The 23038-nt window shown below is 47.6% G+C and overlaps 1 protein-coding gene across 2 annotated transcripts in view; it reads right to left on the bottom strand.

The window, feature by feature from the left end:
* Window positions 1-23038, bottom strand: part of LOC138456646 (V-type proton ATPase catalytic subunit A-like) — a 373621-nt gene that overhangs the window by 243904 nt on the left and 106679 nt on the right. For both annotated transcript variants that reach the window (XM_069607191.1, XM_069607192.1), the window contains exons 3-6: window positions 22576-22704; window positions 18882-19096; window positions 17316-17453; window positions 16887-17038 (exon numbers count right to left, since the gene is read on the bottom strand). In XM_069607191.1, coding sequence (XP_069463292.1) covers window positions 16887-17038; window positions 17316-17453; window positions 18882-19096; window positions 22576-22704 — 634 coding nt within the window. The remainder of the gene's footprint in view (window positions 1-16886; window positions 17039-17315; window positions 17454-18881; window positions 19097-22575; window positions 22705-23038) is intronic.

Genomic DNA, 23038 nt, shown 5'->3' with positions numbered 1-23038 from the left:
TGATGCACTGTGCAGGTATTGATTTATCAAAGTTCGGTGCACATTCGGCAAGGGGAGCAATGTCTTCTAGAGCGTTTTCTGCAGGGGTTTCCTTTGCAAGATATCATGAAGTCAGCTGATTGGTCTAACGAATCAACATTTAAGACCTTTTATTTCAAGCCTATTTCTGAAATAGCGAATAGAGTGATTGACAGCTTTGAACAAGCATAATGCTCGCCTCCTGTCTCGGCATAGAATGAAGATTGCCCATGCTTATAGCGCAGGGTAGTCTTGATTCTATTAAAGACAAGGAGGCGAGCATTATATCCCAGCCTGATTACGCAAGGGGACGTATTGCAAAACTGTATTGATGAGTTTGTTCACGTATTGCCCACCCTTATGATAGCATCTCCATTTTTTTCAGGAGATGAGCAGAAGGCGACCTGAGTGATAAATCGGACTAGAGTTGTGAGTAAGAAGCGAGAGAGCAACTCTTCACTGTCAAGAAGACTGGGTTGTGGTGCGAACAGACAATTCCAGTTTGTTAGATGATTTTAAGTTGACTTTTGGTGTTTCAATTAAAGTGATGTTCGCTGCCAAAGAAAGAGGACTGGGGCTTCTGAGAGGACATACTTATAGGAAACAGCAGGGCCTGATTGGACAGAGAAAACAGGACAGGACTGCTCAGAGCCCGAGGATTCTGAGGATTGGTAGTTCTTGAGACATTTTTTCTGGATGGATTAAAACTCACCTACCCTTTTTTTGTTTTAGTCTCCAGAGGAGTTGAGAGCAACAGGAAAATGTGTTTTGCAAGTTTTAAAGTTTATAAAAATGTAAAAAACATTGAAATGCTGTGAGAGCAGTAATAAAGAAGAAAAGCATAATGCTCGCCTCCTTGTCTTTAATCGAATCAAGACTACCCTGCGCTATAAGCATGGGCAATGTTCATTCCCGACTATACATCCTAACACTCCTGGAAGCCTGCACCCCGGAGAGTATATTTCAAGACAGTCATAGTTTCAGGGTGGCGGAAAATGCCCCAGTACAGGCCTAGGTCTCTGTCGATGTCTTAATCAAGAGGACTACTGAGGTCTCTATCTTTGTTCTGCTCCTGTCCTTAGTTGAGGTCTGGTCTGTCTCTTTGCCTTGACCTTGCATCAATCCGTGGAGGAAGGGACAACATTGTTGTGGTTACCTTGGGGCAAGACCTGCAATGCATCACTCTCGCCTTATGTATGGGATTTACAAAGCACAACACTAGCTGAGAAGCAAAAGAGTGCAGTGCAAAGGGGACACGTCCAAGAGGTTGCAGTTTGGGAGCAGGAATAGCAGAGAAGTTGGGAGGGGTAGAGGTAGCAGGGAGGAGATATGTAGAGGCGGAATAATTGAGTCTCAATTAAGCGATAAGTGATTAGCAAGATGTTCTCTGAAGAGGGGCGCACTTAGGTCCTTCTTGGATTGTAAGAGGGAGAGAGACAGCGGTGCCTGCATTGTTAACTTGGTGCCTTAGCGGTTGTCTCAAATGGGCTACCTTTGGCACGACCTGTAACACACCCCTCTTGCGCTCTGGGCTGTCTCAGCTATGTTACCTTGGCCAAGAAATGTAATGCACCCCCCCCCTTTCCCTACGGTTTTCATTTTAGCTTCACCTCTAAGATAAATTGGGATGGCATTTTGTCCTCTCACCACTGCCAGGCATTTGCAAAATTATTTAACTTGGCCTAGGGGCCTGGCAGGCACTTCCATAGTCTGGGCTAGAACTCCCATTTGGCTTCTCCTGGTAGGTCTCTTCATGGCCTGGCCCATGCCAGTATCTGCAATCCAGTCCTCAACAGGCCTACTATCATTTACTGTCCTTCTCACCTGGTCTCTTTGAGGCTCTGCTGTATCTTCTACAGCCTCACCCTACTGTCTCTCCTGGTTGCTAGTTTGCTACTGCTGGCGCAATGGGGTTAGGGGGTGACGGGAGGGGGGGGGGTTCATTGATGGATCAGCTTCTCACCAGTTTCCTTTCATTTGATTGTCCCTTGTGTAATTGTTCAACCTCCACCCCATGTCCGATTGTGTGTGTCTTTCTTTTGTTCAAACTCATGTATTGTTGATCAATTAATGAGCTGCAATGACTCAGCCCTGGTCCCACAGATGGAAGTTATGACACTGTCAGATGGGCATACCATGGCAGCTTCGAGAGCCAGCACTCTGACTTCTTTGTTCATGGGTAGAGGTTGTGTTTTGCTTTTGGCTTCTGTTCAGGCTCCTAGATAAGGCTGCACACAAGATGTGTGCAGGATCTCCAAATCCCCTCTACACATGGAACAACAATGGAACAAGGAGAGTTCCGGTAATCACAATGCTGATTTCTTTAGGGCTTTTCCCCTTAAGAAACAAAGGGCTTCCCCTTGGTTTCCTAAGGTATACAAAAGGTATAGTCCTCTGTACCTTATGTGGTATAGTGAAGAGGACTCCATGTTCTCTTCACTTTACCACAAGAGGAACAGTCGCCGGAACTTGCCAGTAGCCCAAAACAGCACCAAAACACATTGTGCGTATTCGGACAGGCGGGGATCAGTTTGACAGTCCAATAAGTGCCTCAGAATCGTGGACTCTGGCAGGTTAGGGGTCCACTAGAGTGACAAGATCACTTTCCCTTTCTCTTTTTTTGGGAAGTAAAGGGAGGGCTGAACAGGGCAATTTTAGTAGATTTCAGAAGAGTTTGCTGATCTATTTTTCAAATGTATTGGATTTTAGTGTTTTTATCACTATTTTCCCCTTTTTCTTTTTATGTGTATTAGGCCCTCTTTTTCTTCTTTCATTTTCTAACCTTACATTCCCTCAAAATAATGCAGAGGAAATCACCAAAAATCATGTCCTTCCCCCAGACCTTTTCCCCTTTGTGCCAAGCCAAAACTCTACAAATGGATAGAAAAGGCCATTCTCCATTGTGTACTACTACTCCCATTTGGCTGCGTGTTTGTCTTACTAGGGTGTGTGTGAGTTCTTACATTTATTTCCCTTACCCCTCCTTTATTAAATGTTCCCTTTTGTATTCATGCCAATTTGTGAAACCTAAAAAACCTACCCATTTGTGTGAAAGTGAATCTTTCTTGTTTTCGTAACCTTCGTCTGTGTGTCTGAGAACCCTGTTTGAACCCATTTGTTTTACCAAATCACCCACTTTCCCTTATTTTTGTTGTATTGAGTTAGTCCTTTGAAAGACATTAAAATGATTTGTATTTGGAGGGAAAGGTAGTGGATGAAGGGGATGCTTACTTCTCTCTGCTGGGTCTTGAAAGAAAATGGCGTGGCTACATTTCTTGTGGGTTTAGGTGCCAGACACCCGCACCCAAGTCAGCTGTTGCCTGGTGTGAGAGACTCAATATATGGTAGTTCCAGGGGAAGAGCAGAGGAGGCTGGGTTGACAAATAAGGCACAGGTTGGAGTAGTTGGAGGGTGCAGGGCTGACAATGGAGGATTTGCCACTACCACTTGAGGAGGAGATGGCCGAGGCAGAGGGGGCAGGGACTTTGGAGTGGGCCATGCAGGGGCTCTTCAACCAGAAGTGGTATAAGGAACTGACAAGGTGGCTATTCTGCAATGGGCGACTGCAGATGACTTAATTGACAAGGACATTGTAGGACATTGTAGCTTTGCATACACCAGAGGGTTTTCTGAGCAATTACATCAACTTTGCAATTGGAAAGGGAACTCAGCAGAGAGAGGGTGCAGCAGATGTGTGTGGCTGCCCAGAGATGGACTTGAAGAGGGTGCGGGTGATGATTCGGCCAAAGATGGAAGAGTAACAGGTGGAGGAGACAACAGTGATCCTCTAGCAAATGCCTCAGAATGTGACAGCGACTGAGGCACCCGTGCCTGTGTGTACCCTTTCAGAGGGCAAGACAGGCACAGATGTGCCTTGTCAAAAATTAGGCGGGACAGGGGGGCGCTGTTGAGCGGCCAGCAAGATGGCCGCTCAGCGTTTAAGCTCCGTGGCCCGTGAGCTGCACATCCGCCACAATCAGCGGTTCTGATGACACACATGAGCCGGGACCTCGCGCATTCTGCTGCCCAGTGCCTCAGCTACACCCTGGCCCGCTTCTGGCCGAAAACGGACCTTGGGAACCACTCTTCTGCCGGCAAAGGCCTCCGGGCCGCGTGACTTTGCCCATCCCCCCTCCACTGCCCTGCGAGGGTTCGTCTTTCCTGAGGCCTGGTGCGCGGCCGTCTGGGGCACGGGCGCTGCCCCCCTCCGCCCTCCCTCCCCGGCCTGCGAGGACTACCGCTCTGGAGCGGGGCTGACAGCCGCACTCTGCTCCCCCCGGCTGGGGTGCGCCGAAGCCCGGGACCTGCCGGTGTGAGATTGCCGCCGCCGTTGCCCCCCCGCCGAACACCAACTGGGCGCATCGGCTTCGCGACTCAGTCGCACACATCTCCTGCCCCCTGGGACGACTTGGCGGTTGGCGGCCCCTGGCCTTCCCCGCTGTGGTGGAGCTTCCATCCGCGCCTCGCTCCCGCTGCGGTGGTGACCCAGGGCCCGCGGCCTGCTTGGGTGGCTGGCCGCTGACTGCTCCTGCAGCGGGGACGTCCTTTGAACATTCCGGGATACGCCGAGGCCCCCACACGGACATCATCGGGCCTCGCTGACACCCGCACCTTCTCTCCGCTGTGGTGCGCCGGGGCCTGGGCCCTCGGTGGACACGACACTCTGTGTTACGGTGGGGGCGGCCCCCGCACAGGCGGACCTCATCTGGCCTTCATCGGTCCTCTCTGCACCGAGGCTCCGCCACCGGCCCTGCTGACACCCGCACCCTACCCCCCCCTGCCTTAGTTCGCAGGAGCCCGAGGCCCGAGGCCCTCGGCGGCTGCTGGAGCGGCACCCCCGCGGACACCTCCGGCCCACAGCTACATTGGGGCTCGCTCTTCCTGCTACGGATCCCTGCCGAATATTGAGGATCTGATTCCGCCGGGACCCACTACTGCTGGCCCCGGGCCGGCTTCATCCCGGCTGGACACAAACTCTGCGGCTTGCCGGATATCAAGGTGAGGAGAGCGTGGGAACTCGCTGGTGCACATTGCCCCCTCCTCCCTCTCCTCATTCCTGGGCTGGGACTGATCCTCCTCAGGCATACTAGGCTCCTTCTGTGGCTGGTGCCACCCTCGGCGTCCCTCATCCTCTGGTCTGGGCACCCCGCGCCTCCTGTCTGAGCTACACTCCACCACCGACCCCCCCGCTTGAGACCCCCTGGCGCCTAGACCTGCGCCGCAAGATACAGTCGGAGGGGCTTCTTCCCTCTGCCTCCTCGGCAATTGCCTCACTGTCGCTGACCACGCGCCCAGACCCTCTTTAATCCTCCTAGTCCCCATTGCTGCCTGCCCCCGGAGACAGTCCCTGTTCCTGTCAGGGTGCCCCCGAAGATGTCCGGCAAGGCACGGGGGGCCACCAAGGCTGGAGCAATGGACAAGTATGCCAAAGCCCTAGCTAAACAAGACCAGGCTGGGGCCGCCCCTCTTCATGATGACTCTGATGCTTCCTCATGCCCCCCTCAGCCTGACCTTACATCTCTTATGGAGACCATGGCCAAAAACTTTGCGTCATTTCACGAAAAATTGGATGATATTAACGCCAACGTAGCCTCCCTACGCACCAAACTAGATCAGCATGGTACTAGACTGGGAGAGGCCGAGACCAGAATTGGGGCCGCTGAGGACGAGGTACATGTGCTCCAGAATACGGTCTCCGACTTGGTACGTGATATGAAGCAGGTCAAGGCGAAGTGTGATGATTTGGAATCTAGGTCCCGCAGAAATAACATCCGTATCGTAGGGGTTCCCGAGACAGCCCTCAAGGGCAAAATGGAAGTCGCAGTTGAGGCCCTGTTGAGAGACCTCCTGGGGGATCCCCAACTCTCCCCCTTCTTCACTATCGAGCGCGCCCACCGCTCATTGGCCTCTCGCTCCAAGCCGGGCGACTTCCCCAGGCCGATTATAGCCAAGGTCCTCAGCTACAGAGACAGGGACCACATTCTGCGGCTGGCCCGTGAAAAAGGGGAACTGAGATTTGAGTCCCAGGTCATCCGCATCTTTCCGGACTTCTCCGTCAATGTTCAAATGGAGCGCAGGCAATTCAATGGGGTGAAAAAATTGCTTAGGGAGAGGGGAATCGAATATGCCATGTTATTCCCCGCCAGGCTGAAGCTCACGCACCGCAATAGACTCTACTTTTTCACTGTCCCCGAGGAGGCGGTGAAATTTATTGAGTCCCATATCCCTATCCCTGGCCCTGTGGGTGACCCCACGGATGAGGACTGAGCCTGCCTACCATGCACCTGTTACTGTAATCATGGTAGTACTACTACCACGCCTTTTATCTGTAACATGCTTGTAATTTCATGTATCTGCATTTTTGTTCACTATCCTATTCCCGTAACTCGCTGTAGAAATTTAAAATGGAACACGGGTCACAGCTGTATGGGACATGGTTATGGCACTTATACCTGGACTCTCCATACCTACAGCCCTGGCTCACTGCTTCTTCCTATGCTGTCTCCTCCTAGAATTCAATGGAATCACCGCTGTACGCCACTAAATGGACTTCACCGTCCAACTATCTTAATCGGCTCACGGCAGCAGCTTCCCCCGCTGCAGTTGCAACGCCGAGTTTGGCCTGTTTAGTTCATTGCCTGTTCCCCTGTTTGGTTTGGGGATTGGTCCAGCCCCGTTGGGCTTGGCACAGTAGCCATGAGACTTTGGGTGGGTTCCTGGGCACTGCTATGTTGGGGACTGCAGTGAGGGAGGGGGGTGGTTTTGTTGGGGGTTGGTATATTAACAAAAATGGTGAGACAGTGGCAGCTTTAGGCATGATACATCTGGTCACTGAACATGTGGCCGGCATACGCACGACAGTGTTCGACACGCACTACTCGGATCCCCCTTAATCTGCTGGCGAATGGCCCTTAGGCTAATGTCTTGGAATATCAGAGGGCTCAGTAACTACACGAAGGCACGAAGGGTCATAGCCTACGTCCAGAGGCACGGGGTCAAGATCCTTCTCTTACAGGAAACTCATGCCCTTGCACAATTATCGTCATCACTTGCCCCGTCTTGGGGCCCTAACAAATATTACACTGCGTTCTACTCACAATCCAGAGGTGTCCTCACCTTGATACACAAGTCCCTGGAGTTCTCCCTTCGCACCAGCCACATTGACACCCAAGGTAGATATGTGATACTACACTGCTCTCTCGCTAATATGGAGTGCCTACTGGTCAACACATATGCCCCTTGCATCGATGCACCCGAATTTTTTGATCATATCCTCGATATCCTCTTTAGTTATGTTGGGGTTCCCATCATATGGGGGGGAGACATGAACTTGATCCTGGACCCTGACCTGGACAGATCCGGTGTTGCACCCAGAACACTGTCTAGGTCCGCACGCCGCCTCCATGCACACATGCTCACTGCCGGACTGGTGGACGCCTGGCGGGCACTCCACCCTATGTCAAAAGAGTTCACATTTTACTCCTCCGTCCATGACAGTCACTCCAGGATTGATCTTTTCCTCCTCTCAGAGGGGCTCATGGGCAAAACACTCGTCTCACAGATTCTCCCTCGCACACTCTCCGATCACTCCGCGATCACGTTGGACATCTCCATACAACCGGCTCTCCCTCCGCACTCTAACTGGAGGTTCAAACCTGACGCACTACGTGACATAGTCTTCAAGGCTGACATTCTTGCAGACATCACCCTGTTTTTTGACAGCAACAAACGCCATGACACAACTGACAGGGTGAGATGGGAGGCCTTTAAAGTTTTCATCAGGGACATGTGCATCTCCAGAGAGACCGGGGTCCTGAAGGATATCAGAAACTCTCTGCGCCGGTCTGAGTCCAGGCTTGGGGAGCTGGAGCGCGAATATGCAGCCTCTCCCTCTCCGTCCATACTGGCACAAATTAGAACTGAACTGGACTCGTTCGAGGACTTCGCCCACAGCGAGATAAAATACCTTTCCCGCCCCACTATAGCTCGGAAGTACGGTGAGGGAGAGAGACCGGGCCGTACCCTTGCCCGCCTCGCCAGGGCCGAGAGTGGTAGGGCTCGAATTAATTGTGTCATCGACAACGATGGTGTGCGACACTGGGCTGACCAGCCCATTCTCGAGACCTTCGCAGGGTTCTATGCCACCCTCTATGCCCACCAACCAGGGCACAGCCCGCGAGAGTTGGACGACCTTCTGGACCGCATCCCAATGTCCCTGGTTTCCCTGGCCACTAAAGAACAGCTAGACGCTCCCTTCACCCTTGAAGAGATCACCGCTGTCATTTCGGCCCTCCCAAAGGGGAAAGCCCCTGGCCCAGATGGCCTGTCCGCCGAGTTCTATCAGGAACACGTTGCTCTCTTGGCCCCGCGCCTTCATGAGGTTTGGGAGGAGTCGCTTCAACTTTCCACCCTCCCCTGGGCCTCTGCGCGAGGCTGTCATCACCGTCCTTCCTAAGCCGGGCAAGCCCCCAGATGAGTGCGGCTCTTACAGACCTCTATCCCTTATTAATACCGACACCAAGATCTTTGCCAAAATCATTGCTAATAGGTTCCTCCCTGTCATGAAATACTTGATTCACCCTGACCAGAGCGGATTTGTTCCCGCCCGGTCCACTGCCCTAAACATCCGGCGGCTATTCAATGTCATCTCTAGAATTGATCCCCAAGCGAACGCGGTGGCTGTGACATTGGACGCCCAAAAAGCGTTCGACATGGTCTCGTGGCAATATCTGTGGGCGGTCCTGGGAAAGATGGGGGTTGGCCCATATATGATGTCCTGCATTAAATTACTATACACTGACCCAGTGGCCAGAGTCCTGGTTAATTCGCGTCTGTCGGCTCCCAGGGGGACAGGGGTGCCCCTTCTCCCCCTTGTTGTTCGCTATGGCCATCGAGCCCATGGCGGATAGTGTGCGAAACAACCACGCTCGCAAAGGGATCCGCCTGCGGGATACTCCCGAAATTATATCATTGTACGCCGACAACGTGCTCTTATATATCAGAGACCCCTCGGTTCACCTCGACCCGATTATGCGTGAAAATGTTAAAATCGGTACATTCTCGGGCTTCACCATAAATTATTCTAAATCAGAAATCTTTCCCCTCACTCCCGCAACCTCCCAGCCAGCGTGCAAATTCCCTCTCAAATGGGCTCCCGAGGGTATCAAATACTTAGGGGTTCAGGTGTCTCTCTCAAAATCCTCGTTGTTGTCCAGTAACTACAGGGCTGCTGCTCAGTACGCTCACACCAAGATGGAAAGATGGCGTAACCTCCCCCTCTCACTATCAGGGAGACTGTCCCTAATAAAGATGATTATCGTCCCTAAACTTCTGTACGTATTCGCCAACGTTCCTCTCTGGCCCGGGAATCAATACTTTGCGGCCCTACACTCTGAGTTTGCCCGTTTCCTTTGGCACTCGGGGGCGGTGCGTAGGAAGTGGCAGCACATGACCCTTCCTTACGAGAGGGGTGGCTTCTGTGCACCTGACCTCACCCGGTACTGGACGGCCGCCCAGGCCCAGCACGCTATATATTGGTACCACCACCAGGAGCCCCCCCCGCATGTCAAACTTGAAATACTAGCGACCGAGGAGGTGAACGTCATGTCCTTGATTCTATTTCATTCATACCGAACACAAGCTCCAGCTGACCCGGTGGCCTCCACGATTAAGGCGTGGCAGCAGATTCTGCAGCCTGGCTCGCGCTCTCCCCCGTACTACAAATGGCTTCCCCTCTGGTCTTTCCCTGGCCTCACCCCCACACAAGACAAGCTCCTCATACGCCACTGGTCGGACCTGGGATATAGATCACTCTCCGACCTGTTCCCTGACGGGAAATTCATCACCCCAGATACGTGGAGGCCTGGACACTCCAGATCCCCACTCGGGCTTTTACAATACTTCCGCATTAGAGCGGCGGTCCAGGACATGTGGCCCTCGTACCCGAACGAACCCCCTGAGTCCCCCGAGGTCTGCTACATAGACAATTCTGCTGGTGCCAGGAGTATTGTATCCTCCCTGTATAAAATGCTGATGGCGCATGCGAGCGAACCCCCCCACACTGCTCGGGATGCATGGAGCCGGGACCTGGGACGGGACATCACAGATGATATGTGGTCCAAGATGTGCATACATACTCGCAAGGTTTCTCTCAATTCTAGAATTAGATGTATCCAATACAAACTGCTCAATCGCCTTTATTACACCCCCTATGCGATTGGGAAATTTGCCCGGGATCAATCCCACCCATGCCAAAGATGCAGATCCAGCGAAGCGGACCACGCCCACATGTTTTGGTCCTGTGTGGTATTGGCCCCGTTCTGGAATGCTGTGATTGAAACCCTCTCTGAAATTGTCGGGTTCCCCGTAGACCCTGAACCCATGTCTCTTCTGTTTGGGCTCTGGGAGGGGCCTGAAGCGAAACGGGTAGCTAAGTTTCTGAATGTGGCGGCGAGTGTGGCCAAGAAATGCATCCTGCAATGCTGGAAGCGCAGGTCCCCCCCCCTCCCTCGAGATGTGGCTGAAGGCCCTCACCTGGACACAATCCTGCGACGAAGACTACATCAACTTGCTACCTAGCAATGCTCGCCCTAAACGTATATGGACAGAATTCTGTAGTTATCTGAACAGTAGGGTGGACTTGGAACTACGATCATCCCCTCCTTCTCCTAATCCGGGGGCTGATCTCGCCACTTGATACACCCCTCTATTGTATTGAACTTTTGCTGAGATAGTCTCTGACCCTCTGTAGTACTTATCCCTTTATTATCCATGCTACAATAGGAAATGTGTGTCACTGTCTTAACATGCTCGGTACTGTCTGCTACTTCTTCCCAATAAAGAAAAGTTAAAAAAAAAAAAATTAGGCGGGACATAGGACATTTTGACCCCGGGCAAGGACATCATGGGCCTGGGAACATTCTTAGTTTTCTTGGGGTACACTGCACGAGGGAAGGAAGGGATGCAACATATGCATGGCTCCAGTGAGGGAGGGTGCACCAAAGAAGGCACATCCTCCATGTCAGCAATGGCAATATGCACAAACTCATGAAACGAAGGCATAGGCCGTCCAGCCCTAATGCATGTATTCCAGCTTTTATTGATCCGCCAGAATTGCGGCAGCAATGAGGGAGTGATTGCAGGGATATCACAGGAGGACATACCTGTTGATAACCTGCCTCAGACCTACAGGTACATGCAGCACTGTGCCCAGACTTTCTGAGCCTTCCCAAGTGCTGTGCTCCATATATGCTGAGCCAGTGGCACCATCAACCAGCGGGACTTTGTTCCTACCACTACAGCATATTGTTGTGGGTGGTGGTGATAGCATTGCGGGTCTGTTGCTGTTTAAGCAGGCGCAGAGTGACCAAATTATGTGTCATGCTGCTAAGCACTGACTACATTGCCAGATGACCATCAGTTAGGGGAGCTGATCCCCATGGCAGCGGAACATGCCCCACGCCCACCTTGGTCTCCTGCAGGTGAATGACTTGGCACTGGGCATGCGGGTCAGAAAGGGGAAGGTGGAATGGCTTCCCTCAGACGATAAGCCTACGAGATACACACCAAATATTGCAGGAGCGGCTGTTCAATTGTGTGAGAGAGTCACAATGATTTGCAAAAGCCACTTAGGGCCTGTTTTTACACAAATGATTTGACATGGGAAGGTCCCACTGAAAACATTTTTCTTAAATCCGACCCTTAGTGTCAACTGTTTATAGAGTTGAATGAAACAAGTTGAGAAAGGAATAAAGGAGTTAGATGAGCTAATCCAGGCTACAATCACATTAATGGAGCAGTATTAGCCTGTAAAAATAAATGTTGACATTTCTAAAACTTGCAACTGTGGCCTAAGTACTCTGAATGGAAAAATCCAATCAATTATATTTAAGGCTTGCGGTTGCATAGTATTGTTTTTCCAACATTTCCGTCTGTATTTACCCGTATTAATTTTTTGCGAATTGTATCTGTATTTATCCACATGTATCAAATCTGTAATTAGCATGTTTACACATATATTACAATTTAAAAATGTAGTGCATGGATGATTGTATACTTAAAGTCTGGTAATGTATCTTTGTGCAGACTCCAACACCCTCAATTTAAAATGGGTGGTGCATTAATTGGTAGCATAAAAGTAAAGCATACTGCTTGTATGCCTCCAATTATTGCTTCAGCCCATTTTCAAGCAGAGATGAGTCAGAGGAAGGGCACAAGCTGGTCCCCACCATGCATTCCTCCTCCGTTGCGTCAGTGCTTTTCCTTGTAGGCCCACATGAGATGTTCCTACAGGCGTAGAACAATTGGATTCGTATGAAATCTAGCTTGGTTTTGCACCTGATCAAAATCAGGCAGATTCCATAGGAATCACTTAGTAAATGCCACCGGCAAAGAGTTTACGAGGCATAGGGAAAAATTAAAGCGTTCACTTCGCTTTTGCTTTTTTCCTTTTCCCCTCCTCTTCATGAAGGTTCCATTGTATCCATGGCACCCAACAGCACGGAAGTGCTAATGTTGGTGGTCTCTCGCATGTAATAACGATTTTAGAAAATGAATCTGCAACAGCCTCAATTTAGTACATTTGTGAATTGTATGCAAGGGACAAGCCACGTTAAAATGTACGTGCCGTTGTATCCCTTCAATGCCATTTTACAGGTCCACGAGTTGGAGTGGACAAGGAAAGTGTAAAAATTAGGTGTACTTGCTGTTACTGTACATTTTTACACTCTGTCTCGTGGAAATGTAAATGTTCCCTGAAAATAGGCTTTGCAGGCTGCGATTACTAACGTATCCTATGGAATCGGCCTGGTCTATCAGTTGCAAAACCAAGGAGGATTCAAGTGGATTCCATTTGTTTTACATTTGCATGAAAATGTCATGTAGACGTGAAACAAAGTGCAGCTACAAGACAGTGTAGGAATTCACGACAGAGATCTTATCTCTGCTCTGTGACCTTCCTACGTATTGTTACTGCTTGAAAATGGAGTAGAGCGATGAATCGAGGCATACACCTTGCTTTTATGCCTTGATTTGCCTCTCCACCCTATTGAAAATTAGGGTGCAACAATGCATTGTTGGATGTCAATATCAGCCTTGCAGGAGTATTATTACGTGAATGTTTATGTTATGTTACTGTGGCAATAAGCCCTGAGACGGCAGGCCATTACCGCCTAAGGTTATGCCGCTGGGGCCAACAGTTAACGAAGGATTAGCCTTCGAGGGGCTTATTGCTGTTAGACCGGGGTACTCATGTTTTTTTTCCCAGCTACGAGAGGTGTTATGTTTCGCAGACGAAAAAAAATGTTTTAAAAAGTTTTTAAAAATGCCTGCCGTGAACAGAAAATGTAGTCTGTTTTCTCTTTCTGTGGCGCCCATAGTAAACAAAGAAAATGGCCGCCATGGAAGGGGAGAAGGGACTAGTTCCTTGTCCCCTTCCATGCCGGCCATTGAAGTAAGTTGAAAAAAAGTACAACAAAAAAAAATGCCTGCCATGGAAAGGGAGAAGGGACTACACGTAGTCCCTTCTCCCTTTCAACGGCAGCCATTCCAGAACGAAAATGCCATAGAAGTTGGAAGCGAACTGCATGCTGTTGCGTAATCGCGATTACCATCAGATAAAGCTCGTAATCCAGCCAACCACAGGTATTTTTTTTTTTGCAGCACCGTGTACTAATGAAATGTATTGAGCGCCACGTTCACCAAAAAGCATCTTGTGCTAATCCCGCAGAAAAAAAGATGAAATGAGAAACAAGTACTGAAAAAGATGTGTTTTCAAAGAATGGCGAAACAGGAGATTGTTTTCAATAGCACGAAGTATCGCAGGGAGGGAGTTCCATAGCTTCACTGAAGCCACAGAAAAGTCACGACCGCCTACACAAGACCATTGAAAACGAGGCTCTTGTATACTGTACATTTCCTGAGAGCGAAGAGGCGGACCGGGCACATGGGGGCAGAATTTAGGGCAAAGGTATTCAGCGCCAGCCCCATAAAAGGTGCGATGCACCAGGCATAATGATTTAAATTGGACCCTTTAGTCAACCGGGAGCCAAGGAAGCTGGCACAGAGTGCAGGAGATATGTGCCGCAAAGGGAGGATAGACCACAGATCTCGCTGCTGTAGAGTGCAAAAGCTGGAGTTAGCGGATGAAATATACAGGCTGAGCAAGGAAGAGAGAAGTGCAGTAGTCCACCCTGCTCATGACAAGAACAGCAACAACCAGCGCATGATATTTTGAAGGATTTGAAGGCAGGACCTTGCATAATGTACTAAGTTTAAAATGTACACTTTGCCAAATAGAGGCTACCTGAGCCTCCATTTACAATGACACTGATAGTTTGACACCTAGGTCCTTTACCACCGGTACTGGCATCGGAAACGACCCAAGAGTAGATGGCCAGTAATCTAATGTCCACAAACCAGAGACAGGGGTAGGGTCCGTAAATAGTACCTCTGTCTTGTCCCATTTAACTTAAGCCAGCTGTCGCTCATCCAACACCACACAGCCTCCAAGCAGCTCCGTAGATGAGACACAGTGTCAGGCTCAGACAAATTCATCCACACAATGATTTGAGTGTCATCAGCATAGGAGTAGCATTGGAGGCCATGGGAGCAGATGAGCCAAACCAAAGGCTGTATATAGATATTAAATAAAGTAGGGGACACATGGTGCCTTGAGAGTCCCCACAAGACAGGGGCACTGTTTAAGAGCAAAAAGGGGGAAAGGAAAGGTAATGGGCACAGCCTGATGAAAAAGAACGGAACCACAAAAGCACCTGTCCAGACAGACCAGTGCTAGTGAGGTAGCCAAGCAGGGTGGAGTGGTCAAACATATCAAAGGCAACTAAGAGGTCTAACAATATCAGAGCCCCCACTCCAACCTGATCCGGAAGATGCGCTAGGTCATCGACCATGCAGACTAGCACACTCTACGTGCCCCGACCAGGATGGAAGCCTAATTGAAAAGGATTAAAGAAATTAGCAGATTAAAGAAAAGAACTAAGCAAAGGGGAAATCAAAGATTCTAACAACTTCATAAGAAAAGGCAACATTGAAATAGGACGGAAATTAGACAGGATGAAGAGTCCAAAGAGGGCTTTTTCATCAGGGGAATTATCAAGGTATGCTTTAATTCATTAGGAATATTGCCCATGGAACAAGAATCATTGACTGCTTGTGCAACCCAAGGAGCAATGACAGGCTTCACATCTTTAGGATTGCGCGAGGAATTGAGTCAATGGGAGATGCCGACTTCAATTTATTCTTGGTTACAATTATGTCCTCAACAGAGAAGGAAGGGAAAATGGACCGCGATACAGCTGGGGCATCAGCTGAAGGAGTAAAAGCAGGTAATGTTATCTCAAATGTCTGCAATTATTTTAATAAAAAAACTCATACAGAGTCATATAGACTCTGAGGGGGGGGGATGATCCCTACTTGAGCAGTAGAGTTGGTAGATAGCGAATGGACTAAGGCAAACAATTCCCTAGGCTGATTAACAGCTAGTTCCTCTCTGTCCATAAAATATATCTGTTTGTTTTCACAAATAGCCATATGATAAGAGACAGTAATTTGACAGTCTAATTTGATCAGATGGCCAGTATGAAGCCCTCTGCTTTCGCTCAGCTTGTCTGCATTTGAACCTCAAGGACTTCAGGTTATCATTAAACTAAGGCTCTGAGGGGCAGCCTTTTTGTCTGCAAAGCTTCCGTGGAGCCATGGAGGCAGCAGTGCTGTTAAAAACCTGAGGTAAGGAAGACAGTGTGCAAGGTTGCTCCAATCTGAACAATGTGCAAGGTTGCTCCATACTGAAAAATGTGCAAGGTTGCACCATTGCTTCCGTGGGGCTATGGAGTCACCAGTGCTGTTATAGACCTGCGCTTAGGAGGACAGTGTGCAAGGTTGCTCCATCACACAGTATGAATTAATCTGAGCAGCAATATCGACTGTCGAGCCGAACGCAATCTCTGCCTCCAAATACCTGATCTATCGGAATAGCCCACCAGAACCTTAAGCCGCAAAGAAAAAGGGACGATAAAGTAATCCGACCAGATAACTGTTAGTTGTTTATAGGTGCCAAAAAAATGTCCAATAAATAAAATGAATAAATAAACTAAGGCCAACACATGGGGAGCAAAAACCAGATCAAGTGTATTGCCTAGCGGCGTGTGCTTTCAGAAACAATCTGGGGAAGACCCAAATCAGTCGGGCACAGATGAGCTTGAGTTATGGGCGACTTTGGCACGCAAGGCTCGACCTCGTGGAGCTTGCAGGTGGGCGCTCCTCTTTGTATGCACATGATATCTTAATAGCCCAACCCCTCCCACTGCCAGAGCAAACAGTAAGAACCGACTGTGCAGTGTGTCTGAATGATGAAAAAAAGAAAGCTGCTTGTCAGGCACAGGACTCATGGGAAGGGAGCCAGGCACCTTCCTGCCGAGCAGCTCGGCTTACAAGGAACCAATAGAAACGGAAGAGAAGTCGAAAATAATAATAATAATAATGTGTCAACGAATTTAATCTGTAATGGGATAAATGCTGTTCTACTGTCGTGAAAGTTCAGTATACGTCTGCAATGGCGTTCATGAGCATACTGGCAAGTGTCATATGACTTCATATCCACTCAATCATTCCTTCCTTTTATTGGTTTTTCTTTGTTTGCTTGAGAATTAGAATGAGAAAATGCGCAGTTCACAGTGAAACTCACAAGTATGGTAATGCAGTATAGAATTATGTGGTGGGTGGGCTCAGGTGAAGTGTAAGTATTTAGGGGGGCACTTCTATATCTTTAAAAAATAGTGCACCGTATTACTAAGTACTAAGTAAGTATTTAGGATGGAAACAGAATGTTCAAAATAATCATGCAAACTTACGGGAATAAAGCATCAACAACTCTCTGCCCCGTGAGAAGTGGGTAGTTGGCCGGGAGTTTCTCTGCAGTTGGGCGAATTTGCCGGACTGGCCACACGTGGACCATGGAAAGCTTCTCCTTCACCCCCTCAAAGTCTACCTCCAGCACCACATCCTGAGGAATAGGCAAGTGAGAAAGAAAAGGAAGGCATGATCCACATGTCAAGGTTGCTCAAATGAGAGCCCAAAACAGGTGAAATGTGCAGAACTCTCTGCTACCCTTGAGCCAGACCATACACTTCTGCTGCACATCACATATTCCTTGAGAATACACTCTATGGATCCATCGGGTTTCACAAACAAGCAGTCGCATGCTATTTATAGAATTTGCTAAACCTATTACATAATAGGAATTTTATACTGAATTAGAAAAACCAAAAAAGAAAACCTACTGAGATGTCGTAATTCCCTGGTGGGGCGATGTATGTGACGGTCCCGCGGCTCTTTGGGGGGACCATTATTTTGTGTTTAATGAGAGAATTTTCAGCGACAATGCCATAGATGTCCCCTCCAGTGATATGACTTCCAGCCTAGAGAAAGGAAAAGTTGGATGAAAATAATCAAAGCATGGCCAGTGACACTATACATACTGGATCAAATGGCTTATTGCAAACCACATAAGGCTTGGCCGATGTGTAGACTTTATAGAATGGTGGAAATCATGTCATGATACATTTCATCGTGGCCTGTTGCACTTAAGTGATGTCCCATGCCCAAGTTAAGAAAGCATCACCTTAAACAGTGCACTAGTTTTCAATATATTTATTTCATATGAACTTCCTTGTTTTTATCTGGAAAGCATTTTGCGCATAAATGCTTTCCGGTGGTTACTTCAGAAGTAGCAGCTAAAACATTTTCCATGCTCAGTAACTAATCCAGTAGGTGGGGATGAGGGTGGGACGAGAGGCGGTACAAAATGATTCATTATCTTCAAATCTAACTGGGCGCTCCTCATGTCTTTGACCACATCTCCAATTATCACTAACCACCATGGTCAGTGGTGAAGGATCATGGGAGTTTCAGTCCAAGACATGTGAAAGGCCGTGAAATTAATCCCGTAGAGCTCATGATGGAGGTTCTTTAAAATGTTCACATTAAAGGGGGTCAAGTAGCAGCAGATGATCTCACGTTTAGGGGGACAGTGTTCAAGTGTTGGCAGGAAAGGTCACTGGATTGCAAAGGTGTGGGGGTGTGTGGGGGTAGTTGCATGCGTGTGTGTGGTGGAGATAAAGAATTGTTGGGTTTGCAAGTAGGGTGACCGAGGTGTGCTGAGGGTTGGTCAACAAACGTTTAAGGGTGGTGTGAGTCTATTGATGGATTTGAGTGCAACAGCAAGGTAATTATATAGCCCGATGCAAATGCATAGTCTCCAGTTTGTATTTGCTCTGATTGCAGAGTAGCCGTGTTTGCAAATATCATCACATAATTAACTTGATTAACGTGCTGCCCATATTTCAAAAAGACATTTATATTCACTTAGGTAGTATGGCTCATTTTACTATTCGCCTCCAAACTCTCGCCTCCAAACTCAAGAATCACAAAGTAAAGAAGACAGAACTTTGCATCAATCATAGTCACTGGCGTTGCTCTGGGAAGCCTTAATTCCATCATTTGTTCTCATCAGTACCACTACAGAACAGAGAGCACCATATGCAAATGTGTTGTGGTCCCAATCCTAAATGCTGAAAGAACAATGTTCACTCTTCAGAACCAATTCAAAGCTTTGCACCCGTTACTTGTTCACACCACAGTTCTATCTTGTTGTATTTCGCACCTGTCTGTTTACATTTATGTTTCTCTGCCACTCTTCTACCTTTTTTCCACCCCATCTGTTTCTTTATTTGCTTTCTCATTAGCTCTGTCCCTTTCTCTCGCTTTCGTGCTATCCATTTCTTCTCTTGAAGGCTTTGTTTTGCTTTTCTCTTTTTATGCTCCCGTTTCTCTACAACATTGCTCACCCGGATGTTCTTGTCTGGAACAAAATCCCATTTGAGGTCTCTGGACAAAGCAGTGACGTTGATACCTCTGGGGATGTAGATGCTCTTGGTCAAATCGGCAATGTCCTTCAATGGGCGCTGGATACCGTCAAAGATGTTGCCCATAATCCCAGGTCCCAACTCCACAGACAGGGGTTTCCCAGTGCGGAGAACCGGATCCCCCACTGAGACACCAGCTGAGAGAGTTAGGCTCAGAGAAACATCACAAAGCATTGGCTAGACTTCAATTTTGCGAAAAATACCAACATTTGATGACATTTCTATTTTAGAATTGTAAAATAAAATGTGCATTTTGAAATCTATTACTCACACATTTCTTCCCATTAGCATACAATTGAGTCACATTGAAAAATAGTTTTTAATGAAGCAATAAATAATGTGTCTTCGGTCTTAGTGATATGATTTAATTTAAAAGTATTGAAGTATAAAGTGTATTGATGCAATGGCATTTAGTACATAATCGGGGGCCATGTTCAAGCACTGTAGAGCCAGTCTGATCTCAAAGTCTTGTAGCCATTCTATTTACATATGCTTAAATATCTTAAATGGCCTCTGCTTTTTCTTTTTCAGTACCACAAGTATGCTCGTTATCCCAGCTCCTCTTCAACATCTATATTACGCCACTACGACCTCATCAAAAGACACGGCTTCACTTGTTAAAACTATGCAGATGATACCAAAATCATCGGCAATGAACAAGAGGAGAGCACAACGCTAATAGATCGTCTCAAAGAACTCTGCCAATGGATGAACACTAACAACCTCAAACTCAGCCCGGGCAAGACAGAAATCATAATAGCATCCAACAACCAAGCAAGCAACCAGTACATCCCATGGCCCACAGAACTGGGAAGAGTACCCACACCATCCAAAAGCACTGGTCATCATCTCCCTCATGTCCAGTATAAACCACGCCAACAATTTATAGCTAGGAATGCAAGACTATTTACTGAAGAAACTGCAACGCATAGAGAACACATCTGCCAGATTTCTCCTCAAACTCTTCTGAAAGGATCACATCACTCAAGCGCTAAGGATGCTACATTGGCTCCAAGTCAAAAAATGAATCACCTTCAAAACTATGTGCATAACACAACGAGCAATCAACAGCCAAAGAGCGGAAATCATACCCAAGAAAATCACCATCTACAAGCCAACTAGAACACTCAGATCCAGGGACATCCACCTAGAGCCTTAACCGTAACCGTAATCAAGGAAAAAACTTGCTCAGCCCAGGCAAGACAGAAATCATAATAGCATCCAACAACCAAGCAAGCAACCAGTACATCCCATGGTCCACAGAACTGGGAAGAGTACCCACACCATCCAAATGCACTGGTCATCATCTCCCTCTTTTCCAGTATAGACCATGCCAACAGTTTATAGCTAGGAATGCCAGACTATTTACTGAAGAAACTGCAACGCATAGAGAACACAGCTGCCAGATTTCTCCTCAAACTCTCCTGAAGGGACCACATCACTCAAGCGCTAAGCATGCTACATTGGCTCGAAGTCAAAAAATGAATCACCTTCAAAACTATGTGCATAACACAACGAGCAATCAACAGCCAAAGAGAGGAAATCATACAAAAGAAAATCACCATCTACAAGCCGATTAGAACACTCAGATCCAGCGACATCCACCTAGAACCTTAACCGTAATAAAGGAAAAAACTTGGTGGATCAGCATTCTCCCGCTAAGCCATACAATTTTGGAAATGCCACCCCTGAGAAATGCGAACTATGAAGGACCACCTAAAATTCAGAAAACTTCTAAAAACCCGCCTTTTGAATGCTGAACGGGATGAAAACGAATTAACATCGATTCACTATGGAATTAACACACAACGGAGAAGGACTGGGGAGTAATCCCGACCGGATTGGAGTGCAGGGAAGAAGAGAGAAGTCCGAATGGAAAGGAGACCTAGGTGTACCCTTCCCTATCGAGGGTCTAACAGGAAACAGGGGAGAGAGATGGGTCTGACTTAATTGGACCACTGATAGAGCGCCTTAGATAAAAAAGGGGATAGAGAGGTGCCCAGATCAGAACTGATTGACCACAGGGCACCAGGAACACATCCCAACCTTGAGGAACCCGTGGGTGTGGTATTTGCGGCACACCAAAATATACTAGATGGGAAGATATAGCCCATTGAGGACCCACTCGTCTGCACACAACATAGGAGAGGTAAGTGTAGCACACCAGAATACACAATAGGGGAAGGGATACATGCAAAGTTGATCTAAACAGATGGTCTAGAATATGGCCCTGCCACTAACCAACCCTACTAAAAAAACTCATCCTTCTGAAAACACCTTTCGAACTCCAAACTAAACATAACAATGCATATACATCACAGCAAACCACATGGACGTCACTACACCACAACAACGAAACAAACCACACATAGCCTCGCACAACAGCACATGACGGCTACCAACCAAAAAACACACCTACACTTACCGAACGGTATCAACCAAAATGAAGCTACTTACAGCACATCACAGCTCTCTTGCTCTTTTTTCCCTGCTGAGCCCTGCTACCTTACCCCCTACCCTCATCCGCCAGAGCACCAAGGAACCATGCAAGGGGCGACAGTGCACGGTATAAGAACCTTTAACATAACTATTGCTATGAATTGTATTCTATTGTGTGAGGATCTTCTCTGTACTCTCCAGCCACAAAAACGACACTCTCAGTCAACCCATTCTGTAAGAATGTGTTTTATGGACATTTGTGTAGTACTAAAACAATACTTGGGCAACCAAGTGTTGGATAGAAGTTTCCAAACCAAATCACCATGTCCACTCAGGATACTGGGTCAGGGTGGAGATCATGGCCACCACATTCATGTTTTTTTTTAATGTAAGGAGAGGATTATCCAAAAAATCTAATGTCCAAACAATGCGACCATGGACTGCACCTCTGATGAATGGAACTACACTCTCGTAATGTCTAATGCAAGTCACAGCTTTGGCCAGAAATGCTGACTTTGTCTGTTTGTTTTTGTGACATGGTAGACAAGCCAAGCCATTACAACTTTGAATTTGGCTATTTTACTAGTTATTTCTTTGGTGCACAAGTGATGCCGAAAATGTGTTTTTTAAAATATTTCCAATTCTAAATAATTCTGGATTGTGCTGCTGTTAAAATACAGCCGTTTTAATGTTTTCAATTTGGGATTTTGCACTTTAGATTTTTGGCATTCAAATGTTTTATAAACTTCCACCGAGATACCTTCAGAGGGTGGGTGGTCGTTTTGAAGTTAGGCCCATTTAATCAATGAAGTCTATGCATGACTGCCATCAAACTTGCCAGAGCACTTACTGGCTATTTGTATATAGTGAAATTGGCAACTGGACTTGAATCATTTTGCTGAAGCCCAAAAACAGCCAACAGAATGTGTCCAGGACTTGATTTGAATCATTGACCCTGAGCTGAAGCGTAGGTTCAAGACACTGACGTCTCCCAAGTTTTACATCCTACAGATAATTTGTGAAAGTTGTCTTGATCTCCAAAGACACCTGTAATGTGTTACTTCTTGCATGGACGATAGCTATATGGTTTGTAAGAAGTGGTTATCGCCACGAGGGCTGCAGTGCAATAACAAGGATGACGAGAAAAGAGACACTGGTTTGCTTTGTGGAAGGATACAGGTTTCTTCATAGACTTGGATGGTGGCAAGGTCTGCCTCAAGTCGGATGATCTCTCCCACTAGCTCTGAGTGTCCGACGCGGACCAGCTCATACATGGCCGCTCCTGCCATCTCACAGGCTATCACCACTAGAGGGAAAAGAAGATTACATCAAGGAAATGTTCATAGCTAGCAGTGCCATGTCGTACAGTCATCAAGAGTACTGTCCTTTAGAGATAATCATCTACCTCAAGTGAGTACAATATAACAGTGTTTGCACTCATAGAGCTCACAATACTGGGTGACTACCTGAATACAATTTGGTGAAAAACACAATAAGGTGAAATTGCTGGTTCAAAGACGTGCAACCCGCCAGCAAAGGAGAGCACTTGTGAGGTGAAGGCTGTGACTACTTCCTTAGAATAGTGATGAGGCTTGTTATATCTGAGATACGATAATTGTGTTGAAGATCACATTGAACAC

The sequence above is a fragment of the Ambystoma mexicanum genome, chromosome 1p (assembly GCF_040938575.1).
Source record: "Ambystoma mexicanum isolate Mex_15411 chromosome 1p, UKY_AmexF1_1, whole genome shotgun sequence".
NCBI lineage: Eukaryota > Metazoa > Chordata > Amphibia > Caudata > Ambystomatidae > Ambystoma > Ambystoma mexicanum.
This window is presented reverse-complemented; position numbering and strand designations above follow the sequence as displayed.